Genomic DNA, 21,836 nt, shown 5'->3' with positions numbered 1-21,836 from the left:
AAAATGTTGGTAAACATATAAAATGTTCAAGGAGATCAAACATCAAATATACTAGGACCTATTCAAATAACAGAGAATGATTTTAGATGCTTTTAAATCACTGTGGGATAAAATACAGTTCGTTGTATATTAAATATTCCATTTAAAAGCTGTAAACCTATTGTGCACTGCTACTTTATGTAGTGTAATATACTTTGTGTATAGTAAGAGAAATCACAATATGACTTGGAAAATTAATCAAAATGACAAAAATTGTTCCATATATTTAAAATATTTTCTAAGGAATACCTTTATGTTATGTACTTTCAGAAAAATGGAGCTTGCTTGAGATTTCAGTTTCTCAGATTAATTCTGCTAGTAGTGTAGGTCAAGAATATTTTGCCTTAACCCCACAGTGGGCACTGTTATCTAAGACATCTTTCAGCAAAGCTAGATTTTATTACTTGTCACTGATTAAAGGAACTCTATTCACAGGTGCCTTGTTTTATATCTACAAGAAGGGGCAGGGGAGAGAATGAGCTGGACTGCCAGTCTAGTGAAACTGGTAAATTTCAACCCCCCTTGAAAATTAAAATTCAAAAGAATGATAGAATCACTATCATTTTGCCATTAGATCATTCGCCAAGACCTAAGAGAGGAGGTTTCACCAGGCCTAAATAAGTCCATGATCATGGTCAACCCATAATGGCTCCAAATTTTTAAAAAATGAACCACCATCAAATAATGACAATAATGTGCATAGAACAATAGACTTTTTTTTTTGGTATGGGTTCAAGTACCCTTGATCTTAAAGAAAAGAATTCAGAACGCGGAAGCTTTTATTCAAAAGAAAGGTGAAAATATAACCTAGTCTGAAATACTAAGAGGATCGATCCTTGGGCTGAGTATCTTTGCAGAACAGCTGGTCTAAACGATACACTTGCAAGTGAACTCTAAACATGATGGGTACAATGTTGCCTTCCTTCAGAAAACCAGGCAACCACTACTTTCGCTAACTAGCCCTCAGGCAAAGGAGCCCCTTGACATCTTTCAAAGGATAACTGATGAGATTTGCATGCAAACGTGAACCCAACTCCCACCACACCCCCAATTTCCAGGGAGCAAAAGGTGCCCGCCGTCCGCACGCCAACTGCTGGGAGGAGGAGGAGGGTGGGGGGTGCCAGCGCGGTTGGCGGGGAGAGCCGCGTCGGGGTACAATAGGGAGGCGAGATCTGTCCCCTGCCCTAGCCACCGGTCCCAGGGCAGCAAAAAGAGCAGGCTCCGAGGCCGGACTCGCCCGAGGGGGAGGAGGGGCGCGGGGAGAGAACCTGGGAAGGCGCGGGCTCCCAGGTGGAGGGGGGGACGCCGCCGCCCCCGAGGGACAGCTGCCCCTCCCCGACCTGGACGGCCACCTGGGCCAAGGAAGGAAGCGGCGCGTCGGGCCGGCGCGGGCAGCCCAGGGGAGACGGTCCGCGCCCCACCGGAGGGGTCCGTGCGCGCGGACGAGGGGGGTGCCTTGAAAAAAAGAACACCAACAAAGGCCCCTTCAGTCCCGCGGCGAAAGTCCTACAACAAAGGCCTGGAGACAGCGGAGAGCGCGCGCGGGGCCGGGCGGCGGGGAGCGGAGGGAGGCCCGGGGCTGGCGGCGCGGGGGGCGCGCGGGGGGGACAGCGCGCAGGGGTCGGCGAGGGGGCGCGCGCCGCTCTCCTCCCGGCACAATAAGAGGCGGCGGACTAAGACCCGGGGCTCCCCCGCCCCCAATGCTTTCGCTCGCGGAGCCTCCGGCTTTGGAGGGGGGGGGGGTCCGGCACGGCCCTGGGGAGGGGGGGATTTTCCGCCCCGGCCACAACTCCCATCTCCCTCTCCCGCCCCCCACCCCCCGCCTCAAGCCCGGAGAGCCCCGCCGCCGCAGCCGCCACACAAAGGCGCCTTCCGCAGACGCGCCCGGCGCCCGCCCGGGTGGCGGCGGCCGACGGCGCGGGGGAGCCGCGAGCCCCGCCGCACGGCCGCCGGGCGCGAGCTCGCCCGACTCTTCTCCCCGGTCGCCGGGGGAAAGGGGGAGGGGACCCTCCGGGGCGCCCTCACCTGGCACAGCTGCTGACAGTACTCCGTGGCCGCCTCCACGGCCGGCACCCGGCTCTCCCGCAGCTGCCGCTCCAGCTCCTGGAGCCGCTCGCCCAGGCGCTGCAGCTCCGCCACGCAGCCGCCTCGGCCGCGACTCAACCTCTCCTGCTCGGCCTCCTCGTCCGCCATCTTCACACCCCGCTCCGTCGCGTACGCACCTGGGTCACGTGATAACACAATGCCACGTTCGGCGCGGTCACGTGCCGCGCGCCCGCACGCCGCCGAGCACGTACAAAGGGGCCCGCTGCGGAGGCGCGGGGGCGGGGGAGGCGGGGCGCGGGGAGCGCCTGGGAGCCCCCGGGAGGTGCGGGCGAGGGGAAGGGAGAAGGGCGGGGTCGGCGCGGCGCGCGCCACAGCGCTGGACTTACCCCGGGCGGGAAGTGGGCTTCGGCGGCCGAAAAGGGGGCGGGCCGGTGCAGCCCTGGTTCTCGGTCACGTGGGTGCCGCCACCGGCGAGAAGCCCCGGGAGGGGTCGTCCTCCCCGAGCGTCCAGTTCCCGGCGCGGCTTTCCCCGGGGCCCCCATGTCGTCCAAGGCCATGTACCCCGGCTCCGCAAGAGCGCGAGAGAAGGAGAGCGCTGGAGGCCGCGGGTGCCTCTGTTGTATTTGCCCTTGACCTGAAAGACGGGCCCTAGATGCGGGAGGGTAAAACCCACCCTAGGACCCCAGAACGGGACTTGGAGCTGTCAAAATTGATCTGGACGTCTCACCAGCCCGGGCGGGAGGGATGTTGTAGGGACTCCCGCGGTACCCGATCGTTTCCCGTTCTATTCGCTGCCTCTGCTAGCCCCGAGAACGCCTTTCCCACCCTAGAACCAGAAGCTGGAGGGGCGGAGGCAACAAAGAGAAAATAACGTTTGGAATCCGAGCAGGATGAGGGTCCAAGTTGTCAGCGCGCAGAGCGGAGCACACAAGAGAAAGCAGAGCTTGAAATATTTCAAGACAACGAAAGCGTGCACTTTGGGAACAGCTTTCTAAGCCTGGGAAACATATCTAGAATATGGATGGAATAAGGGATAGCTAACTCATCTCTTTCACCATGATTTAAGACTCCCTTACATACGTTATCACCATCGCTGAAATCACGCTACTATATGAAGGCGCTTGAAAAAGTAGGTCAGGAAAAAAGAAAAAAAGTACTCCATTAAAAATTGCAACCAAGGAGAAGAAGCTGATGCTAAAATAAATTATAAATAGTAAATATCAATAGCACTTTTTTTCGTGCTGCTACAATTAGATGACATTCTGAACCTTATTTTATTTATAACTTGGAATGTATACTTGACACTTGAACTAAACAGTAGAAAGAGGCACCACCAAAATCCTAGAGCTCAAACCTAAAGTTGGGGGAGGGAGGAGTGAATTTTATCATCTCCCTTAACAACTGAATGGCGACAGAATTTCAAAAACAGTGATGCTACTGAGGCACATAATCTTTTCACTCCACATATTCCAATTTTTAAGTACACGCATTTAAAATTATTCCTATTGTCTGTAGAGTCCATTTCAAAAGGTATCTGGTATTGGGACTGGTAACCGGGTTGATCCCGTGCATCCCGTATGATACCCCAAGCACCGAAAGGAGTAATTCCTGAGTGAAGAGACAGAAGTAACAACCTTCACGGCCCAGCATCGGCCCACCCACACACACCCAAGAAAATAAATTAATAGAATTTAATTGGTCTTAATAGAAATGGTTCTAGGGCGGAGCTGAAGAGAAAGTGGAACAGGTGAGGCATTTGCTTTGCCAGTGTTCAACCTGGGTTCAATCCTCGGTATCCCATAAATCAACCCCTCCCCCACACGCTGCCTAAGTATAGAGCCAAAAGTAACATACCCCCCACCCCACCCCCACCCTCAGCATTTCTGGGTGTGGCCCAAAAACCAAAAAATGGCTCTAAGGGAGCTAGAGAGCTCAAAGGGCTGGATAATGTGGCAGCGGGGTTCCAACTCAGGCACTAAATGGTCCCCTGAGCACCTGGGGTGTGGCCAAAACAACATAAGGAAGTATTCTAATTAGTTTGTTGTCCAGTATGAGAGTTTTGTAATGCCTCAGCGGTAGCTGTGTCCTTATAAAGTCTCATATAAGAGGACACAACTGAAGCCCTCATGGAAAGAAAACTACCACTAACAGTGCAATATATATGTGCACTATTATAATATTCAACATTAAGATAGGTTCTTCAAATATTTACACATGGAAGAGGCTAGGGAGTACATTCAAAGGCTACAGAACTAGATTTAAAAAATGATATAAGGATATAACAGTCTCACTGAAAGTTAAAGGAGCAGCAGGCTAATGGATTTTAGTTGTGACATGGGTCCAAATAAGCACTGTAGCACTGTCATCCCATTGTTAACCAATTTGCTTGAGAGGACATCAGTAATGTCTCCATTGTGAGTCTTGTTACTGTTTTTGGCATAACGAATACCCCAGGGTAGCTTGCCAGGATCTGCCATACAGGTGGGATACTCTGGATGGCTTGCCGAGAGGGATGGAGGAATCAAACCTGGGTCAGCCACATGCAAGGCAAAATCACTCCAGTCCTGGGTCCAAGTAAAGTTTCCACAATTGACATTATCTCAAGTTAACACTGAAAATGTGAAATATGATAAATATAATATTAAACAAATATTCCAGTAAATCCAAAGACCAGAAAGATATGAAAGATTTGCAAAGTACATTTTCACATCAAGTATGAGTCTAAACAAAATGGGGGTAAGCAAAATATATGTAGAAAAGTCTCACAAAATATAAGGATTTTTTAATTAAATCACCATGAAAGAAACAGTTAAAAGTTGCCCATGATTGGATATCAGTCATACATTGTTTCAACAACGGTCCCTTCACCAGTGTAATTTCCCACCACAAATTTTCTTCCTTCTACCCCCGCCTCCAGTCTACATTTATAGACCTCTCTCTCTCTCTTTCTTTCTCTCTCTCTCTCTCTCTCTCTCTCTCTGTCCCTTTTCATCCTTATGGTTTAAGGTACAGGTAATGTAAGGTACATGTATATCCCTTTACCTACTTTTAGCACTCAATTCTTGTCCAGAGTGATCATTTCCAATTACCATTGTCACAGTCGTTTTTTCTCTGTCCTAACTGCCCTCTACCCCTTCCTCCCACTTGTGACAAGTTTCCATCCATGGGGCAGTCCTACTGGCCCTCAAAATAAGATTTTTAAACAATAATTTGAAGACCAGGAAGATAGGTCCCAGGGCTAAGCACACGTTTTCCATGCCGAAGTTCCTGGTACCAAATGGTTCCCAGCATACCCTTAGGAGTGTATCACTTACTGTACCACAGATATGGCCCCCAAAACAAAATAAGTGAATAAATTAAGTAAATACTTGGAAATTAAGTCATTATCAAGGCCTGGCCTTCTGAGACCTAATATCAAGGAGATTTGATTAACAAATTGATTTGTGAGTGCTATTAGTGTCTTGCAAATATTCCTCATTCTGCCTTTCACTCTCCTAACCTGTCCTTGATGTCTTTGAACCTTATCTTTCTGTTCCTCCAGTGACTCCCCTTTACAAAGGTACAGAAATGTATGGTGCCTATGGGAAATAAATATAAGAACTAAGAGTAAGTGGTAAAATTTAATAATCATTGGTTTGGGAAAATCAGAACTAGATTAAAAATGATTTGTGGAAATCAGATTTTTTTAAAAAAAAACTGCTTTGAAGAAGCATGCAGGATGTTTTGGTTTAGGGTCCACACCCTGAGGTGCTCTGGGGTTATGCACAGTATGGGTGATCCTGCCCCCACCCCCACTGTGTACTGAGGGAACTAACCCTGGTCTCCTGCATGCAATGTGGTTTACCCTTTGAGCTAACTCTAAGGCTCTTGGAAGTTTTGTCTAAGAGTGACAGCAAGGACAAAGCCTACAACAAATGAGTCTATTATGCAAACGAAAGTCAACTCTACTCAAAACACACAGATTTCTCACTAAGGCTCAAATTTGAAAGTCCACTGAATCTCTCCAGAAATGTAGTTCGAAATAAATGAGAAGGATTAGTGATACTCTTCCAGGACATGTCAGCTGTCTTGGAGATAGATCTCAGAAATCTCATGTTAATTCATAGGAAAGGTGCAGGAACAAGTACACATGCTTTATTTTTAGGCAAGTGCATTTGTTTTCTCTCTCTCTCTCTCTCTCTCTCTCTCTCTCTCTCTCTCTCTCTCTCTCTCTCTCTCTCTCTTGTTTTAGATCACACCGGGTGATACTTCCCGCTCAGCACTCAGGAATTACTCCTGGCAATGCTCAGGGAAACATGGGATGCCAAGGATTAAGCACAGATCAGCCCCATGCAAAGCAAACACTCCCCCCACCCATTTGTTCTTTAGATACCAAATTTTCAGTCCATCAGAATCATTACACACACACACACAAACACACACACACACACACACACTACTTACAGAGATATTTTCTGGGGGAATGAATTCAGAGACCTGTGCCTTAGAGCAAGGAATAAATAAACCCAAAGGCTAAAGGCCTCCGCTGCCTATCTGGGGAACTAAGTACCTGCACGGGAGTGCACATGCTTAATAGGTGCAAAGCTCGAAGCCGAAGCCGTGGGGCAGCGGTGGGGCAATAGGATCCTATCAACTTTCACACCCACAGACTAGATTTTAGAGGAAGTCTGGGAGATTTGAGAGAGGTCCATAAATCTCTCTCTCTCTCTCTCTCTGTAGTTTGCAATATTGATACTGAAAAGTTATGGAAAATATTCCAGAATCACAGAATCAGAGACTGAGACAGAGAGAAAAGTAAAGCTCTCGCCATAAGGGCAGGCTGGTGGGGGGTGGGGGAGAGGCAGGAGGTGATGGGAGGGTACCTGGGGACACTGGTGCTGGGAAATGTGGGAAATGTACAGTAATGGAGATGGATGGGTGCTGGAATACTGTATGACTGAAATCTAATCATGAGCAGCTTTGTCAGGGTCTATCTCACAGTGATTCAATAAAATTTTAAAAAACATTTCAAAAAATTAATAAAAGGAGAGACGTGACCTCCCGGCCGAGTCCACCTCCAGCTCCATGAGTTCCTAGACAGCGCGGGATGCACGTTGGTAGGGTTTTGTGTTTCCTCCTCCAGTATTCTAGCAAGTCTGGCCTAGGGGGGCAGGGAGGGAGCCAGGTCGCGCCTGCCCGGGCCTGGGCGCGGGCGGCGGGTGACGGACGGCTGCGGGCGGGCGGAGGTCCCGCACTTCCTTCCGGCCCCGGGAACGGACGTTCGGGGCTGGGGCGCCGCGCCGGAAGGTGGCGGAGCGCGCGCCGCCCTCCGCAGTCAGCGGCCGACTTCCTCGGCGCCCTCCCGGGGCCTGGCCGCCGGGCTGGGGCCTGCCGGGCGGCTCTGCTCTCCGCGCGTGCGGGCCCCCCCCGCCCCGCTCGGCCCGCGCCGAACCCTGGGTCGCGGCGTCCCGGGGCGCGCTGGAGATCCCCGATCCCCGGGCCGCCCAGCCGAGGCCCGCGGACACCGGCACCCGCCGCCTGCTGTTTGCTAGCGCCGGGCCGCTGAGGCCAAGGGGTTGCCGGAGCCGCTCCGGGGCGCGCTGGGGGCCGACCGAGCGCGGGTGCTGGCTGCCCTGCCGTAGCCTAGCGCGGCTGCCGAGTCCCACGGCGCGGTGCAAGCCTATTCTCGGGGGGGGGGGGGGGGTGCTGCGCGGGCCTCCCCAGGACCTCAGAACTGGAGTCAGAGTCTCACGGGGGTTCGGCGCAGCGGAGAACCGCACCCGAGTCTGGGAAAAACTGCTATGCCCACAGACACAAAGAGGGAGCGTGCACTGGAGCGCGGTTGGAATTGGTTAGAAACACACCCATTTCTCCCAGGAAGACATTTTTTTTTTCCCCCTTGAGAGGAATAGCGAGGGGAAGCCAATAAAAATCCTGCAAGCACGAGCCAGGTGCTGTCCCATATATTGAAATGATTCCCAAAGTGCCAGAAACTGTGGAGGCGCGTTTAAGAGGATTTTGGTCCTTGAATTCCTCCCAAAAAGAAGATAGCATGTATATATTTACATGAATGAATAATTAAATGAGGAAGGATATTTATAATGCCTATTTGGATTTTTTCCCCTTCTCCTTTATAAGGAAAAACCAAGTGCAAATAGGGAGGGCTAATAATATTTTAAGGAAATGTTTTTAATAGACTGCCAGTTATTAAGACTTAAAATTTACCAAGATGAAAATAATGGTAAAATAAAACCAAATAACATCTTAGAATCATAAATACAGTGTTCATTGCTTCTATGGAGAATTTTTTGAGTTTGCTCACAGCATCTTTCCACTAAGGAGAAAAGTCTTTATTATTCCACACACACCCCTCGCCCCGCCCTGAATGTCTAGGTATTAATCACTATCTCATTTACCTTATTAGAAATTGCTCAGAGGCAGGAGAGAGAGCTTAGCAGGGTAAGTACTAGAGCATCCGCAGCCAGCACGGTGGGGTGTAACCCCAAAACATGCAAAACCAACAACAACAAGAAAATGAATAGAGGATATGACTACTGTGGCATCTGCATTTTTAAAAATTATCACCAACTGGGGTTTGGAGGTCCATTCAAGGCCCTGGGTTCAATCCCTCGCACAAAACACTATTCTCCTCGCCTCCTCATTCTTTGAGTTCCTCTGTAACTAGAGCTCTTCTTCAGTTAGAGAAGTCTGCAGGGCATCTGTCACTAGAGTACATTTGTCTCGTTTGCTTTTTTCCCTTCCCCCTTCTATAGAGAAATTAACTGCTCTTTAAAGCTCTTGTAACTTTGATTTAGTACTTCCTGCACTTTTTTTTTTCTTTTTGGGTCACACCCAGCGATGCTCAGGGATTACTCTTGGCTCTTTGCTCCGGAATTACTCCTGGCGTGGTTGGGGGACCTTATGGGATGCCTGGGATCAAGACCGGGTCAGCCGCGTTGTACAAGGCAAAGCCTCTACCCACTGTACTATCGCTCCCGCCCCACTTCCTGCATTTTTATTTGCCTTTTGCTAAAGTTAGTCTATGGATGGATCTTACAAATAGACTTACAAAGTCTATAAGTTGCCCCTTGAGTCAAGATTTTGCCATATTATGTCCAGTATTCATTGTCTTAAGGTCTTTGACATATTGCAAGATAATAAAAAGTAGTCATTGCCCACCGAAATTCAATTCTGTTCATATTTGCAAATCACAGATATAGGTTTTTTTACAGTAATTCTATCATTACTATTTAAAATAATTTTGGAGAAATCAGAGGCTCTCCAAACACTAATTTGGAATGCGTTAAAAGTATTTGGAGGGCCAGGGCGATAGTATAGCAGGTAGGGCATTTGCTTTGCATTAGCTGACCTGGGTTCAATCCTCAGCATCTAAATTGGTCTCTTGAGCATTTTCAGGAGTAATTCCTGTGCACCAAACCAGGAGTAACCCCTGAGTATCACCGGGTGTGGCCCCAAAACCAAAATAAATAAAAGTATTTGGAGAACTTCTTCTCGGTCAATGTTACTGTTGATAACGTAGTATCAAAAGACGACAAGATATGTTCTCATTTTTTTTTTCACCAAAATAAATCTATTGTCACCTAGGGATGTGGTTCACAGGGATCCTAGAAAGAGACTCCTGACACCATTCATTCATTCACTAGTTCATTAAAGAAATGTAAAAACATATGGGTCAACTTTCTCTTTTACAAACAATTTGTGCTTTAAGATTTAAGCAATTTGTTTTAGGTTTTTTATTTTGTCACTATTCATTTTAGATATTCTTCACAAGACAGTTAAATTTCTAATTCAATATTTTGTCTGATTTTATTTTGAGGTTACATCTGGTGGTGCTCAGGGCTTACTCTTTTCTCTGTGCTTTGGTCACTCCTGATGGTTCTCCTGAAGGTCCTTCACTCCTGAAGGACCATATGTGGTGTTTAGAATAAACTAGGTCACCACATGCAGAGTAAGTGTATTTTTTTCTCAATTTCACAACTGATTTTTTCTCAATTTCTTCACCATGAGTTTATCCACTAACATCTAGTAGATGCATATTATGAGCTCTTACTATATTTCAGGAAATCTAAAGAGAAAACTGTAAGGAGATTATTTCTGACTCTAAGTCAGAATTATTCTTTAGGGGGGCTGGAGCAATAGTACAGTGGGTAGGGCATTTGCATTGCACTCGGCCAACCCAGGTTCGATTCCCAGCATCCCATATGGTCCCCCAAGCACTGCCAGGAGTGATTCCTGAGTGCAGAGCCAAGAGTAACCCCTGAGCATCGCTGGGTGTGACCCAAAAAGCAAAAAAAAAAAAAAAAAGAATTATTCTTCTTTAGAATTTATATTATCTTAGTATAGAGTGTCTTTGGGGAGGGGGATCACACCCAATGATGCTCATGGCTTACTCCTGGCTCTGCACTCAGAAATTACTCTTGGCAGTGCTCAGGCGACCATATAGGATACCAAGGATTGAACCTAGATTGGCAGCATGCAAGGCAAGTCCCCTATCTGCTGTGCTATCACTCCAGCCCCAGTGAAGTTTCTTAAAGTTTAGTGTAAGTGATGATCATGTAGACCATATGACTTTCATGGCATTTCTCTGGCCATATCTCAGAGGCCACACCTCTATTTCAGTTGACTAGGATATGGCCCAGGCAAGGCTCAGTTCTAACAATCACTTCAAAGTTTTTATTTTGTTTTATTTTTGTTTTTTTTTTTGATCCTCAAAAGACAGATTTCATTTCCTTAAAAAATTTTAAGGAAATTTTTACATTTTGTCCTCCATTCCCTCCTCCTCAGAGCCCCCACTATAAAATAGGTGGTTGGAGATTTTTTTAATTTTTTTTTCTTTTTAGGTCTAAAAAATATTTTTAATTGAATCACTGTGAGATAAACAATTGCAAAATTGTTCATGATTGGATTTCAGTCATACAATGTTCCAACACCTGTTCCGTCACCAATGTATGTTTCCCACCACCAATGTCCCTAGTTTCCCTTCCACCCCTGGCTCAGCCTGCCTCTATGGCAGACACTTTTCTTCCCTCTCTCTCTTTCCTTTGGACATCATGGTTTGCAATAGAGGTGCTACTTCAGAGTTTTTAGAACTATGGTTATCTAATTCTATCCTCCTTTGGTCCTAATAACAAGGTTTGCTACATCTACTAAATGGCATAAGACAGTTTTTAAAACATTAGGGGATGAGGGAGTAGTACAGCCCCTGAATACCACATGCTCACCTCCAGGCCCCAGCATCTCTAGGCCTAACTGTATCACCAGATTCATTGGCATCACTGTCATTACCAGTCCCGGCAGCACAGCAACACAAAGCCTGAGCAACACCACATCCTCTGACCCAAGCACTGAGTCCCTAGGCAAAATGCCAGAGAATCACCAGGAGTGTTGCAGTTCTCTATATACTACTTGGGTCACATGCAGGATGTGCAGGTTTGATTTTAGCATCATGTGGCCTTCTGTACATCGCTAGAGGTATCTCTGGAGGTCCTGAACAGTGGCCATGTTGCCCTAGTGGCTGCCTGCAGGGCCAAAGCTGTAAGGACCTTGGCCAGGTATGTCCTGGGTTCCCTGATATCTGCTTAGGAGAACTGCCCCATAAAATACAGTGAAATTGATAAACATAATTTATATTCAAATAAAGATTTTTAAGTAGTAAACAAATGCATAGAAAAGTCCCTTCATTCTTGTGCTAGGTTGATACTCCATTCAAGGACTCAGTCACAGTTTAACCATAAGAATTTTCATTTGAGGCCCAAGATAGCACAGTGGGTATGGCTTTTGCCTTGCATGCAGCTTACTCTTTGCACCTCATGTGGTTCCTCAATGCAGGGTCATTTCTCAATGCAGAGTCAAGAATGGCCCCCGAGTACTACCCATGTGTGGCCCAAACCAACTCCCAAATTGATGAAAGTTTCTGTAAATCAAGGTGTGTGTATGTGTGTGTGTGTTTGTGTGTGTGTGTGTGTGTGTGTGTGTGAGAGAGAGAGAGAGAGAGAGAGAGAGAGAGAGAGAGAGAGAGAGAGAGATGAAGATTGAGGAGGAGGGAGAAGAGGAGAGGCATTGCTTCACAATTCCCCAGTGCTCATATCTTCATTGCAGTTACCACACAGACAGAAAAATTTAATTTGACTCAAAATTTAAGAAATGCTTGTCAGGAGGCTGGAGAATGGGTCAGGTGTTTGCCTTGAAGTGACCGACTTGGGTTCCTCCAAGTCCTGTCAGTAATGACTTATTTTACTAACTTGCTGCTCTATTAATTCTTAAAGCGTAATACATTAAAATTAGACATAATTGTAAATAGCTGTTAACTCTTTAATGTCAACATGAAGTTCCAGTAGTACACTATGCTTAAAGTTGTCTGTTAAATTAGATGTTAAAATATACCCAGAAAGGTAACTTATTTTCTCAAGTTGAGAGAACATTAAGATAGAGCTCAATTTTGTTTCTTGTTTATCATTTCTGCCAGTAGAGTAGCATTCTGGTATAGAGTTTTGTTTCTGAATTAATGGCAAAGGGTAAAAGGATTGATTCCACATGCAAGGCAAGGCAAGCACCCTATTCACTGTAGTATTTGCTCCAGCCCCCAATTTCAACTGTTGAAAGTAATGCTTACAAGCACTTAACTGCAGCTTTGGTACATCATTTAGAAAGCAAGAATCATTTCTTATAGAGATCTGACTGGCACAGCACAGCAGGGAGTGAAGCTAAAAGGACTAACCTTGAGAAATTTATGTTTTCTTTTCCTGTCAATTGCATAAACCCAGGGCTGAAAAATAAAGCATATGTTCTTCAAGTGAACTTATAAGATGAAAGTCAAAACATAATTTTTAACTCAATGCTCATTACAAATAATTAGAATTGCTCCTTTACCCTCTTCTCTGAGATTATAAAACTTTGACTTAGCATTTTTATGGCAAATTCAATCTTTTTCACCTCTCATACAGTTGAGTTGTTTATATGGAAAACAAAATATTATTTGTAAATGCTAACATCACTGTTTATCTTGTAAACTTTTTTGCACTGAGAATTTTCACAGTAATTCCAAATGCTTCCCTTCAAAGCATAGAAAAAGTGAAGGTCTTGTTCTGTTAAAGATAACTATAGGATAGCACATGTGTCTTTTCGGGAATAGTGCAGGATGCCTGGAATATGCAGTGAAGACTTTGTGAATTAAAGCTAAAGCCTCGGGGCTGGAGCGATAGCACAGCGGGTAGGGCGTTTGCCTTGCACGCGGCCGACCCGGGTTCAAATCCCAGCATCCCATATGGTCCCCTGAGCAACGCCAGGAGTAATTCCTGAGTGTAGAGCCAGGAGTAACCCCTGTGCATCGCCAGGTGTGACCCAAAAACCAAAAAAAAAATAATAATAATAAAAAATAAATAAATAAAGCTAAAGCCTCTTACTTCCCTTTCTGGCCCAAAAAGTCATCTTCTGTGTAATTATGTTGGAAAGCAAGCTTTTCAGACACATTTATTTATCACTCTTTTTTTTTTTACTTTTTTTGGGGGCGGGGTCATACCTGGCGATGCACAGGAGTCACTCCTGGCTCTGCACTCAGAAATTACCCCTGGCGGTGTTCAGGGGACCATATGGGATGCTGGGAATCAAACACGGGCCGGCTGCGTGCGAGGCAAATGCCCTATCCACTGTGCTATCGCTCCAGCCCGTATTTATCATTCTTAAGTTTATATTTTGAGAACATATACATGACTTATAGGGTCCTTAAGATCCAAGTGTGTGTCTTAGTAGCTTCTTGATAGTGAACAATTATTAGGTTTGTTTTTGGTGATTCAAAGTTGTTCTATTATAATGGAACTTGGATCTCACCAGAACCTTTGAGGTTGCTAAATGTTTTTTTCTAAGTTTCTACCTTCACTTGCTCATGATATCATCTACTTTGGCAGTCTAATTTATTTTCATGGCTTAAATTTTCATTTGTATAAACATGACACCTGAATCAATAGCTCCAATCTAAGTGTTTTGTTTTGTTTCATTTTTCACTTTAACATCCCAAATCCACCTGCCTTTTTGCTAATGCCACCTACAAGTTTTTCTGGAATTGCAATTATATGAATGCTTTGGGTTAACTTATTTCTAGGCCACATCCTGTGGCAGTTGGGGGTGGTTCCTAGCAGTGCTCAGGGTACTATGAAGTCCAAGGGACCAAACCTGGGCCTCCCACATGCAAAGCTGCTCTAAAGCCCTTTTGTACCATCTCCAAGGACCACCCACTATGAATTCATCAAGGTGCTCTTCTACTCTCTCTTTTGTCCTGGCTCTTGTTTGTTGTTGTTGTTGTTATTCAGAGAATTACTGTTCTTTCAAGTTTTAGGTCCTGAAACTTGGAACCTAAATTCCACTTTGAAAATTCCATCCCCCTTTCCTTTGTGTGTTATCAGCTGTTAACACTTAGCAATGAAATCTTTGCAACACGTCTCTTCTCTATTGTCCCTAATATCATCTTCCTGTGGCTCTTATAAATCTCTTGCAGGAAAATTTATCACTTTGCCTTCTGCCTCTTTTATGTGAATACTAGGTTGTCCTTCTAATGACCACTAATGGTTTGAACTCTAACTTTTTTTCCTTTTTTTTTTCTTTTTGGGCCATACCTGGTGATGCACAGGGGTTACTCCTGGCTCATGCACTCAGGAATTACCCCTGGTGGTGCTCAGGGGACCATATGGGATGCTGGGAATCAAACCCCGGTCGGCCGAGTGCAAGGCAAATGCCCTACCTGCTGTGCTATCTCTCCAGCCCCTAGAGGTTTGAACTCTAATTCCAGAGTTACAGAAATTGGTTAGGCTGCTTGATTTTTCATTCTGTTTCCTTATTTACATCATGGATATAATGTTGATTCTGACTGAAGAGATCAGCTGGATCCCGTTGGAGAGGTTTCCAGAGTCAATTTGAGAAGGTTGGACTTTCCTTTAAAAAGACAGCATTTCCTTGGAAACAGAAATTCCATAAGAAAGTGAGAGACCTCCCAAAGTTCCAAGTCTTTCCTTTCCACCACATCTTAGCAGCCTTTCTCATCTGCAGCCTAGGAAATTAAGAGAAAATTCACATGTAACCTGTTCCCTACACCCACTCATGTAGAGCTCTCTCCTCATTCTGGGGAAGCTGGAGTTCTCTCTTAAATGCATTTCCTTTTATCTCTCCCTTCTCTCCCTTTTCAGTCAAATTTCTTTGCTCACTATGAGTCTTACACTGAAATGATTTTCTGCAAGAATAGGCAATGAGCCTGGCACTCCTGGGAGGAGGTCAAGAATGACTTTCCTTTTCCTGTAAAGAGTAGAACCTCCATTCAGCATAAAAGCGGTGGATCAGGACCAGTGGTTCTCAAGAACAAGCCTGTAGCTGCCTTTTTAAGGCTGGTTGGACCTGGGTGCAGGCAGTGCCCAGTGTTATTTCCTTAGGCATTCACTGGCAAGGCCAGCAAAGCAGTGAAGGCAAGCAGGAGACAATAGCATTCACTATCTTGCCTGTTACCTCCCTGCTCTGTGACTCCCCACCAAACTTTACTGCTTAAGAACACCGTTCTGCCAACAAACAATACAGTTCTAACCCCCCTTTCTAGCCTTTTATGGATCTGATCATGCCTTTTATACCCTCCATCGTACCCCCCATCATGCTTCCTGCTTTCTACACCTATCTGATATGTTTCTTTCTATTTTTTTGGGGGGGTGCATATCTGGTATGCTAGGGGGTAACTTTGCCGTAGTGCTCTGGGGTCATGAGGTACCAGGGATTGAGCTTGGGGCTCCCACATGCTCAACATGTGCTTCAGCCCTGCGAGCTATCTCTGGGTCCCCTGAAGATATTTCTTTCTAGTTTGTCTTAGCTCTGTATTTCATTTTTTTCTGTTTTAGTCAATACTGTATTAGTTACAGCTGACCTGTGCTTGTAAACAAGTCAAAATGGAAGGACACTATTAACTCACATGCTTGGGTTAGTCCTAGATTAGAAAACTGCAAGAACTATGGCAAACACCACAGACATTCTCATTTGGGTGTGACACGGGCTCTATATTTTTCTGTACAGCAATTTTCTCTGCTCCTCTTGTACACAAATCTATTGCTTAGATTTACGTCTCCTTATTTCCATCTACTTGGTTCAATACATAGATCAAATGAAACTGTATTCCAATTACAAATATCTGAGAAAGAAAATCAGAGTGATGTCCATGTGATTGTAGACTCACACATTCAAGGCAGTGCTCTGCCACACCATCTCCTCTGCCCCAGTTTAAGATTTATGTGTTCTGGATCCCGGCAGGAGAAAGATACCGGATTGTAGAGGGAGCATGGTGGGCAGGGTGTGTGCCTTGCAGGCAACCCACCCATGTGTGATCCCCGATACTGCATATGATTGCTAAGCCCTGCCAGCAGTGATCCCTGAGCACAGATCCAAAAGCAAGCCCTGAGCATAGTCAGGTGTGATGCCAAAATAAAAATGAAAGAACACACACCAATCATAGTGACAGAGTAGCAAGTAGCCAGACAGGATCAATGGAAAAATAAACTTGAAAGTGTGTTTTCATTTCCTAGTGTTGCTGCAACAAAGTAGCACAAACTGAAAGACTTAAAACTTTATCATTTCACACTTCTGGAGGCTAGATACTCACTCAGAATAAAACCTGTAAGGGAGAATCTTCCTTTATGTCTTCCTAGCTGCTGAGTGGTGGAGATATCAGTCTATACACTTCTGGATTTGCCTACCATATCACTCAGATTTCTTTATCTTTCTTACATGATATTCTCCATGCACATCTATGTGCTGCTTTGTCTGTGTATCTATGCTAGCATGGTGTTCTCCTCCCCATCCTCCTCCTCCTCCTCCTCCTCCTCCTCCTCCTCCTCCTCCTCCTCCTCCTCCTCCTCCTCCTCCTCCTCCTCCTCTTCTTCTTCTTCTTCTTCTTCTTCTTCTTCTTCTTCTTCTTCTTCTTCTTCTTCTTCTTCTTCTTCTTCTTCTTCTTCTTCTTCTCCTCCTCCTCCTCCTCCTCCTCCTCCTTCTCCTCCTCCTCCTACTCCTCCCCCTCTTCCTTCTCCCCCTCCTCCTCCTCCTACTCCTCCCCCTCTTCCTTCTCCCCCTCCTCCTCCTCCTCCTCCTCCTCCTTCTCCTCCTTCTCCTTCTCCTTCTCCTTCTCCTTCTCCTTCTTCTCCTTCTCCTTGTTTTTTCTTGTTTTGGGACAACAACAGGTGGTACTCAAGGGTTATTCTTAGATCTGCACTCAGGAACTACTCCTATAAGTGCTCAGGGGATCATATAGAATGACAGAGATAGAGCCCAGGTTAGCACATGCAAAGCATGCGCCTTACCCACTGTATTATTGTTCCGACCCTTTCTTCTTCTTTTAAGAACATCATTAGAATTGGGTTAGGGTCAACTCTAATGAGTTTATCTTAACTCCATTACATCTTTAGAATTAATGAACAAATTTCCAGATAAGGTCACAGGCACAGGTACCAGAGGTTGGGAGTTCAGCATATATTTGCAGGTGGCACAGACCAGTTATATCAGAGTTATGAGCTACAAAGATATGTTAAAGTATAGTTCAGTCCAAATATTAGTCTGTGAGAATGTGATAAATGAAAATAACCGTGAAATAAGTGGTAAGAAGAATAACAACTATTTGCCTGACATATGTCTATGTATAACTTCCCCAGAACTCCCCAGACCTAGAGCACACAGCAAGAAATATTTAAGGTTGCATGTGGAATTGCAATTGCTCACCTGCCTTTAATGTAAGGTGACTGTTCTCAGAGCCAGTCTGATCACAGGAATGGAGGTCAGAATGGTTTTATGTGAGCATTGCTGACTTTGAAGAAAAGGGGAGATAATCAAAGAATGTAACAGACTCTAGAAACTAAAAAAAGGCAAGAAAGTGGAGGGTCATTCCTTGAGCCTCCAGAAGAAGTGTAAGTACTCTCAAACCTTGCTTTTAGTAGAGCAAGATTTCTGTAGGACTTTCAGAACTGAAAGATAACAAATGTGCAGGGTTTTAAAAGCAAATTGAAAACTGTTATTAATTTTGCAGTAATTTACTATACTACTTAGGGCAAACGAATACAAGTGCTAACATGTCATCAAGTGAAGTTAATCTTTTTATTTTTTTGAATCACCATGAGATAGAGCATTAAAAAATTGTTCATGATTGTGTTTCAGTCATACAATGTCCCAATACCCATCCCTCCACCAGTGTAATTTCTCAGTACCACCAGTACAACTGTTCCCAGTTTCCCTCCCACCCCTTCGAGCCACCTCCCACCCCAGCCTGCCTCTGTGCTCTATGACGGCACCTCTCTTCTCTCTCTCTCTCTCTCTCTCTCTCTTCTCTCTCTCTCACACACACACTTTAAGCATTGTGTTCTGTGATACAGAAGTTGAAAGGTTATCATGTGTTTCCTTTTATCTGCTTTCAACAATCAGTTCATGTCCAGAGTGATCATTTTCGACTAGTATTGTCATACTGGATCCTCCTTTATCCTACCAAGGGAAGAAAATCTTTACATGGACTAATTTCAGTATTATTAGGAATAAGTAGATACTTTAAACTAGACATATTTAAGGTAGAAGTTAGGAAAAATAAGAGTAATTTTGCCCAGATTATTAGCTGTTAAAGAGAGTTAAAAGATACCACATTAAGCAGATGAGTGATTCTTCATACAGGGAACATTTTCACAATTGTTCAGTGGCATACACTTAGAAGCCAGGAAAGCTTTCAATCATATTATTTGTGCTTAGTTTCCCTTTACTAAGCTAAAATGCTCTAAAATGCTCTAGACCTGGACTGGAGGCTTTTGAAGGTTAGGACACTGTCCAGGAAAAAAGACCCTGAACTTTCGGTGACCATCTCTAATTGTATCAGTGCCTGTGTTGCTGTGGAAGGTTCTCCTCTTTTGAGGGTCAAGCCTTCTCCATTTGAGCAGGCACCTTTCAGAATCTTTTAAGACCTCACTTGTTATGGAATCATCTCCACAGGGGTCCAGCCTTCATTTTTCTGAGCTAGAAAAGTGTTGGTGACAGAGGAACTGCTTTCAGATCATATCTTAGTTTTATTACTTCCTGGAGCTCATTTCCAAGGGGGGCCACTGACTCCCCACTTCAAATTCTCCTGACACAGTTACATTTAGAATTTCAATTTCACTGGCAGTATCAGAAAGTTCACCTGTCACAAGCTCACTGTGGGAAGACTGCCTTTCTGTGTGATCTGATTTCCATAATCACATAGGAAGAGAATCTGGCCCCTTGCAAACAAGGTATTGATCTGGTAAGGATCTATCTTATTCTTATTCATAAATGCCATTTTCAGTTGTAAGCACTTAAAATTCTGAAAAAAATCACCCTATCCTGAAGGTATGGATGTGAACTAAAACTTGGAGTGAACGGAAAATTGGAGGCTTGCTTCAATTTTGCTTCTAACATTTTATAGCTCACCATATGTTTGAGTGGTATCATATTATATAAAGATTATGTTAGCCTTCGAGAAACAAAGAGGTTTCTGATTTTTGTCTAGCAGCACTAACTGCTCAGAAGTGCCAAGTGTTCTTTTATTTAATTAATTCTGGTGTCAAACATTAAGCTAGGGCTCAGACAGGCAAGACCAGCAACTCCTCCAAAGAGCTACATCACCAGGTCAGGCGCTGAAGCCATAGCACACCAGGTAGGGCGTTTGCCTTGCACACGGCCTACCCAGGTTCAATTCCCAGCATCCCATATGGTCTCCTGAGCACTGCCAGGGGTGATTCCTGAGTGCAGGGCCAGGAGTAACCCCTGTGCATTGCAGGGTGTGCCCCCCCAAAAGCTACACATTTGAAAAGGACCTTATCTTCTTGTGGTTTGTTGATTCCTCCCAACAAATTCTCTTTCACTCTAATTTATAAACCAGACACTGGGAGATAGGGGCAACTAGCTTTCTGAGAGTTGTTAGGGAGAAGTCAGAATGACTCAGAAGGATGTGTGTGATCTACAGAACTTACGGATGACCTCTTTCCCCACCTTCCCCTCCTGGGATTCTCTTCTGCACAAGTGGAAGGTTTTAAGCTCATGACCACACACTTATTCTGAGGTTGTTTTGTTTTGTTTTTTCTTGTTTTTTAAGCCACTGAGCAATCTTTTCAGGTTCCTTCTTTCCAGGAATCCATACCAAAGAACTGCCAGTATTACCTGTGCACATGTGGGCATTAGACACTGCGGTTTGAAACTGTAGCTTTGTGATGGTCAGGCAAGCACTTTACCCACTGAACCGCCTTCTGGGCACCAGTTTATGGTCAGTCTCATCAAATTCCCAATTTCTGCAGCATATTTATTCTAATAGTTAAATTTCATCCTACACAAAGTGTTTGCTCCCTTCCTTTCTTTTCCTTTTATTTATTACCAAATCATTTCACAAGGGATTGGAGAGATAATATGGGGCACAGACCTTGCCTTGGATGCAGCTGACTCCCTAAACTGCATGAGGTCTCTTCTTAATACAGAGACAGAAATAGCCCCTGAACACTGCTGCTGGGCGTGGCTCAGTGCTGCTCCCCACCCCTGCCCCCATCACTTCCAGCACTATTGCTATGTTGTTGTTTTTTGCTTTTTGGGTCACACCCAGTGATGCATAGGGGTTACTTCTGGCTTTGCACTCAGGAATTACTCCTGGCGGTGCTTGGGGGACCATATGGGATGCCGGGGATCTCACCCAGGTCGGCCGCATGCAAGGCAAATGCCCTACCCACTGTGCTATTGCTCTGGCTCCACTATTGCTATGTTAATGTAAGTGAGGATTGCAATTTTGCTTAACGTTCAACCATGTACAATTAACCAACCTGGAACTGGAGAGACAGACCAGATGACAAGGCATTTGTTCTTGCATGCAGCCAATTCTGGTTCAATCCCCAGCACAGCACCACACTAACTCCCTCACTGCAAAGGGAAAAAACTCTGGAAACGATGTTCAAATATTTTATACAGTTCTCTGGAAATGTTACCTGGACCTGGAGAAATTTTTGATTTGGTGCTGGGGGTTGATACTTGGGCCTTGCTTGATTTGTTTGGAATTCTTGTGTGGGGAGGGTGGGCCATCACCAGGAGGTACAGAGGGTCTATTCCTGACTCTGTGCCAAGGGTTGACCCCCTGATGTTGCTCTAGGACTCATAAGTTTGCTGCAGACTTGAACTATGGTTGGCAAGGCAAGTGCCTTGATCTCTCTACTGTTTCTTTGACCCTGCATTTTTTTCCCTAAAGGTTTCTTACATCTACATATTTTTCTCTTTGTTGTTTTTGGTCTATACCCCTCTGTGTTCAGAGATCACTCCTGGTGGTGCTCAGGGGACCACTCTGTGTTAGTGGGGATTGAATCAGTGTGGGCCAAGAGCAAGGTGTGAACCTTTAAATAAGCCTCTATTATGACTACTATAGGTTTGCACTTTATAAAAAATTTAAGATTTTTTTTCTCTCTTTACCATCTCACTTCTGCAGCACCAGTTAACTTTGACTGTTTGCTTCTTGTTTGTTATACAGATGACCATGATTTTTATTTTCATTAATTATGAATTTTCCTAATATCATCTAAAAATCAGTTTAAATCCACTGAATATGCTGTGGCTTATGATATTGGGTATTATTGTTTCTCAAATTTAGGACTAGAGTGATAGCTCAGCGGGTAGGGCATTTGCCTTGCACGTGGCTGACCCGGGTTTGATTTCTCCGTCCCTCTTGGAGAGCCTGACAAGCTACCGAGAGTATCCCGCCCATAAGGCAAAGC

General features: G+C 45.1%; 2 protein-coding genes across 3 annotated transcripts in view; one reads left to right on the top strand and one right to left on the bottom strand.

Moving 5' to 3' along the window:
- Nucleotides 1–2,253, bottom strand: part of ZNF292 (zinc finger protein 292) — an 89,230-nt gene extending 86,977 nt beyond the window's left edge. The window contains exon 1 of one of the 2 annotated variants that reach the window (XM_004605650.2): nt 2,065–2,253. In XM_004605650.2, coding sequence (XP_004605707.2) covers nt 2,065–2,232 — 168 coding nt within the window. In that variant the 5' untranslated portion in view covers nt 2,233–2,253. The remainder of the gene's footprint in view (nt 1–2,064) is intronic. The other variant, XM_055135153.1, reaches the window with a different exon arrangement.
- A 4,862-nt stretch (nt 2,254–7,115) lies between these two features.
- The window catches only part of CGA (glycoprotein hormones, alpha polypeptide), a 92,120-nt gene continuing 77,399 nt past the window's right edge, over nt 7,116–21,836 (top strand). Inside the window, exon 1 of the mRNA XM_055136568.1 lies at nt 7,116–7,181. The gene's annotated coding sequence lies outside the window, so the exon portion shown is untranslated. The remainder of the gene's footprint in view (nt 7,182–21,836) is intronic.

The sequence above is a fragment of the Sorex araneus genome, chromosome 4 (genome assembly GCF_027595985.1).
Source record: "Sorex araneus isolate mSorAra2 chromosome 4, mSorAra2.pri, whole genome shotgun sequence".
In the NCBI taxonomy this organism is placed as follows: domain Eukaryota; kingdom Metazoa; phylum Chordata; class Mammalia; order Eulipotyphla; family Soricidae; genus Sorex; species Sorex araneus.
The sequence above is the reverse complement of the archived record's forward strand: the minus strand, read 5'-3'. Positions and strand labels throughout refer to the sequence as shown.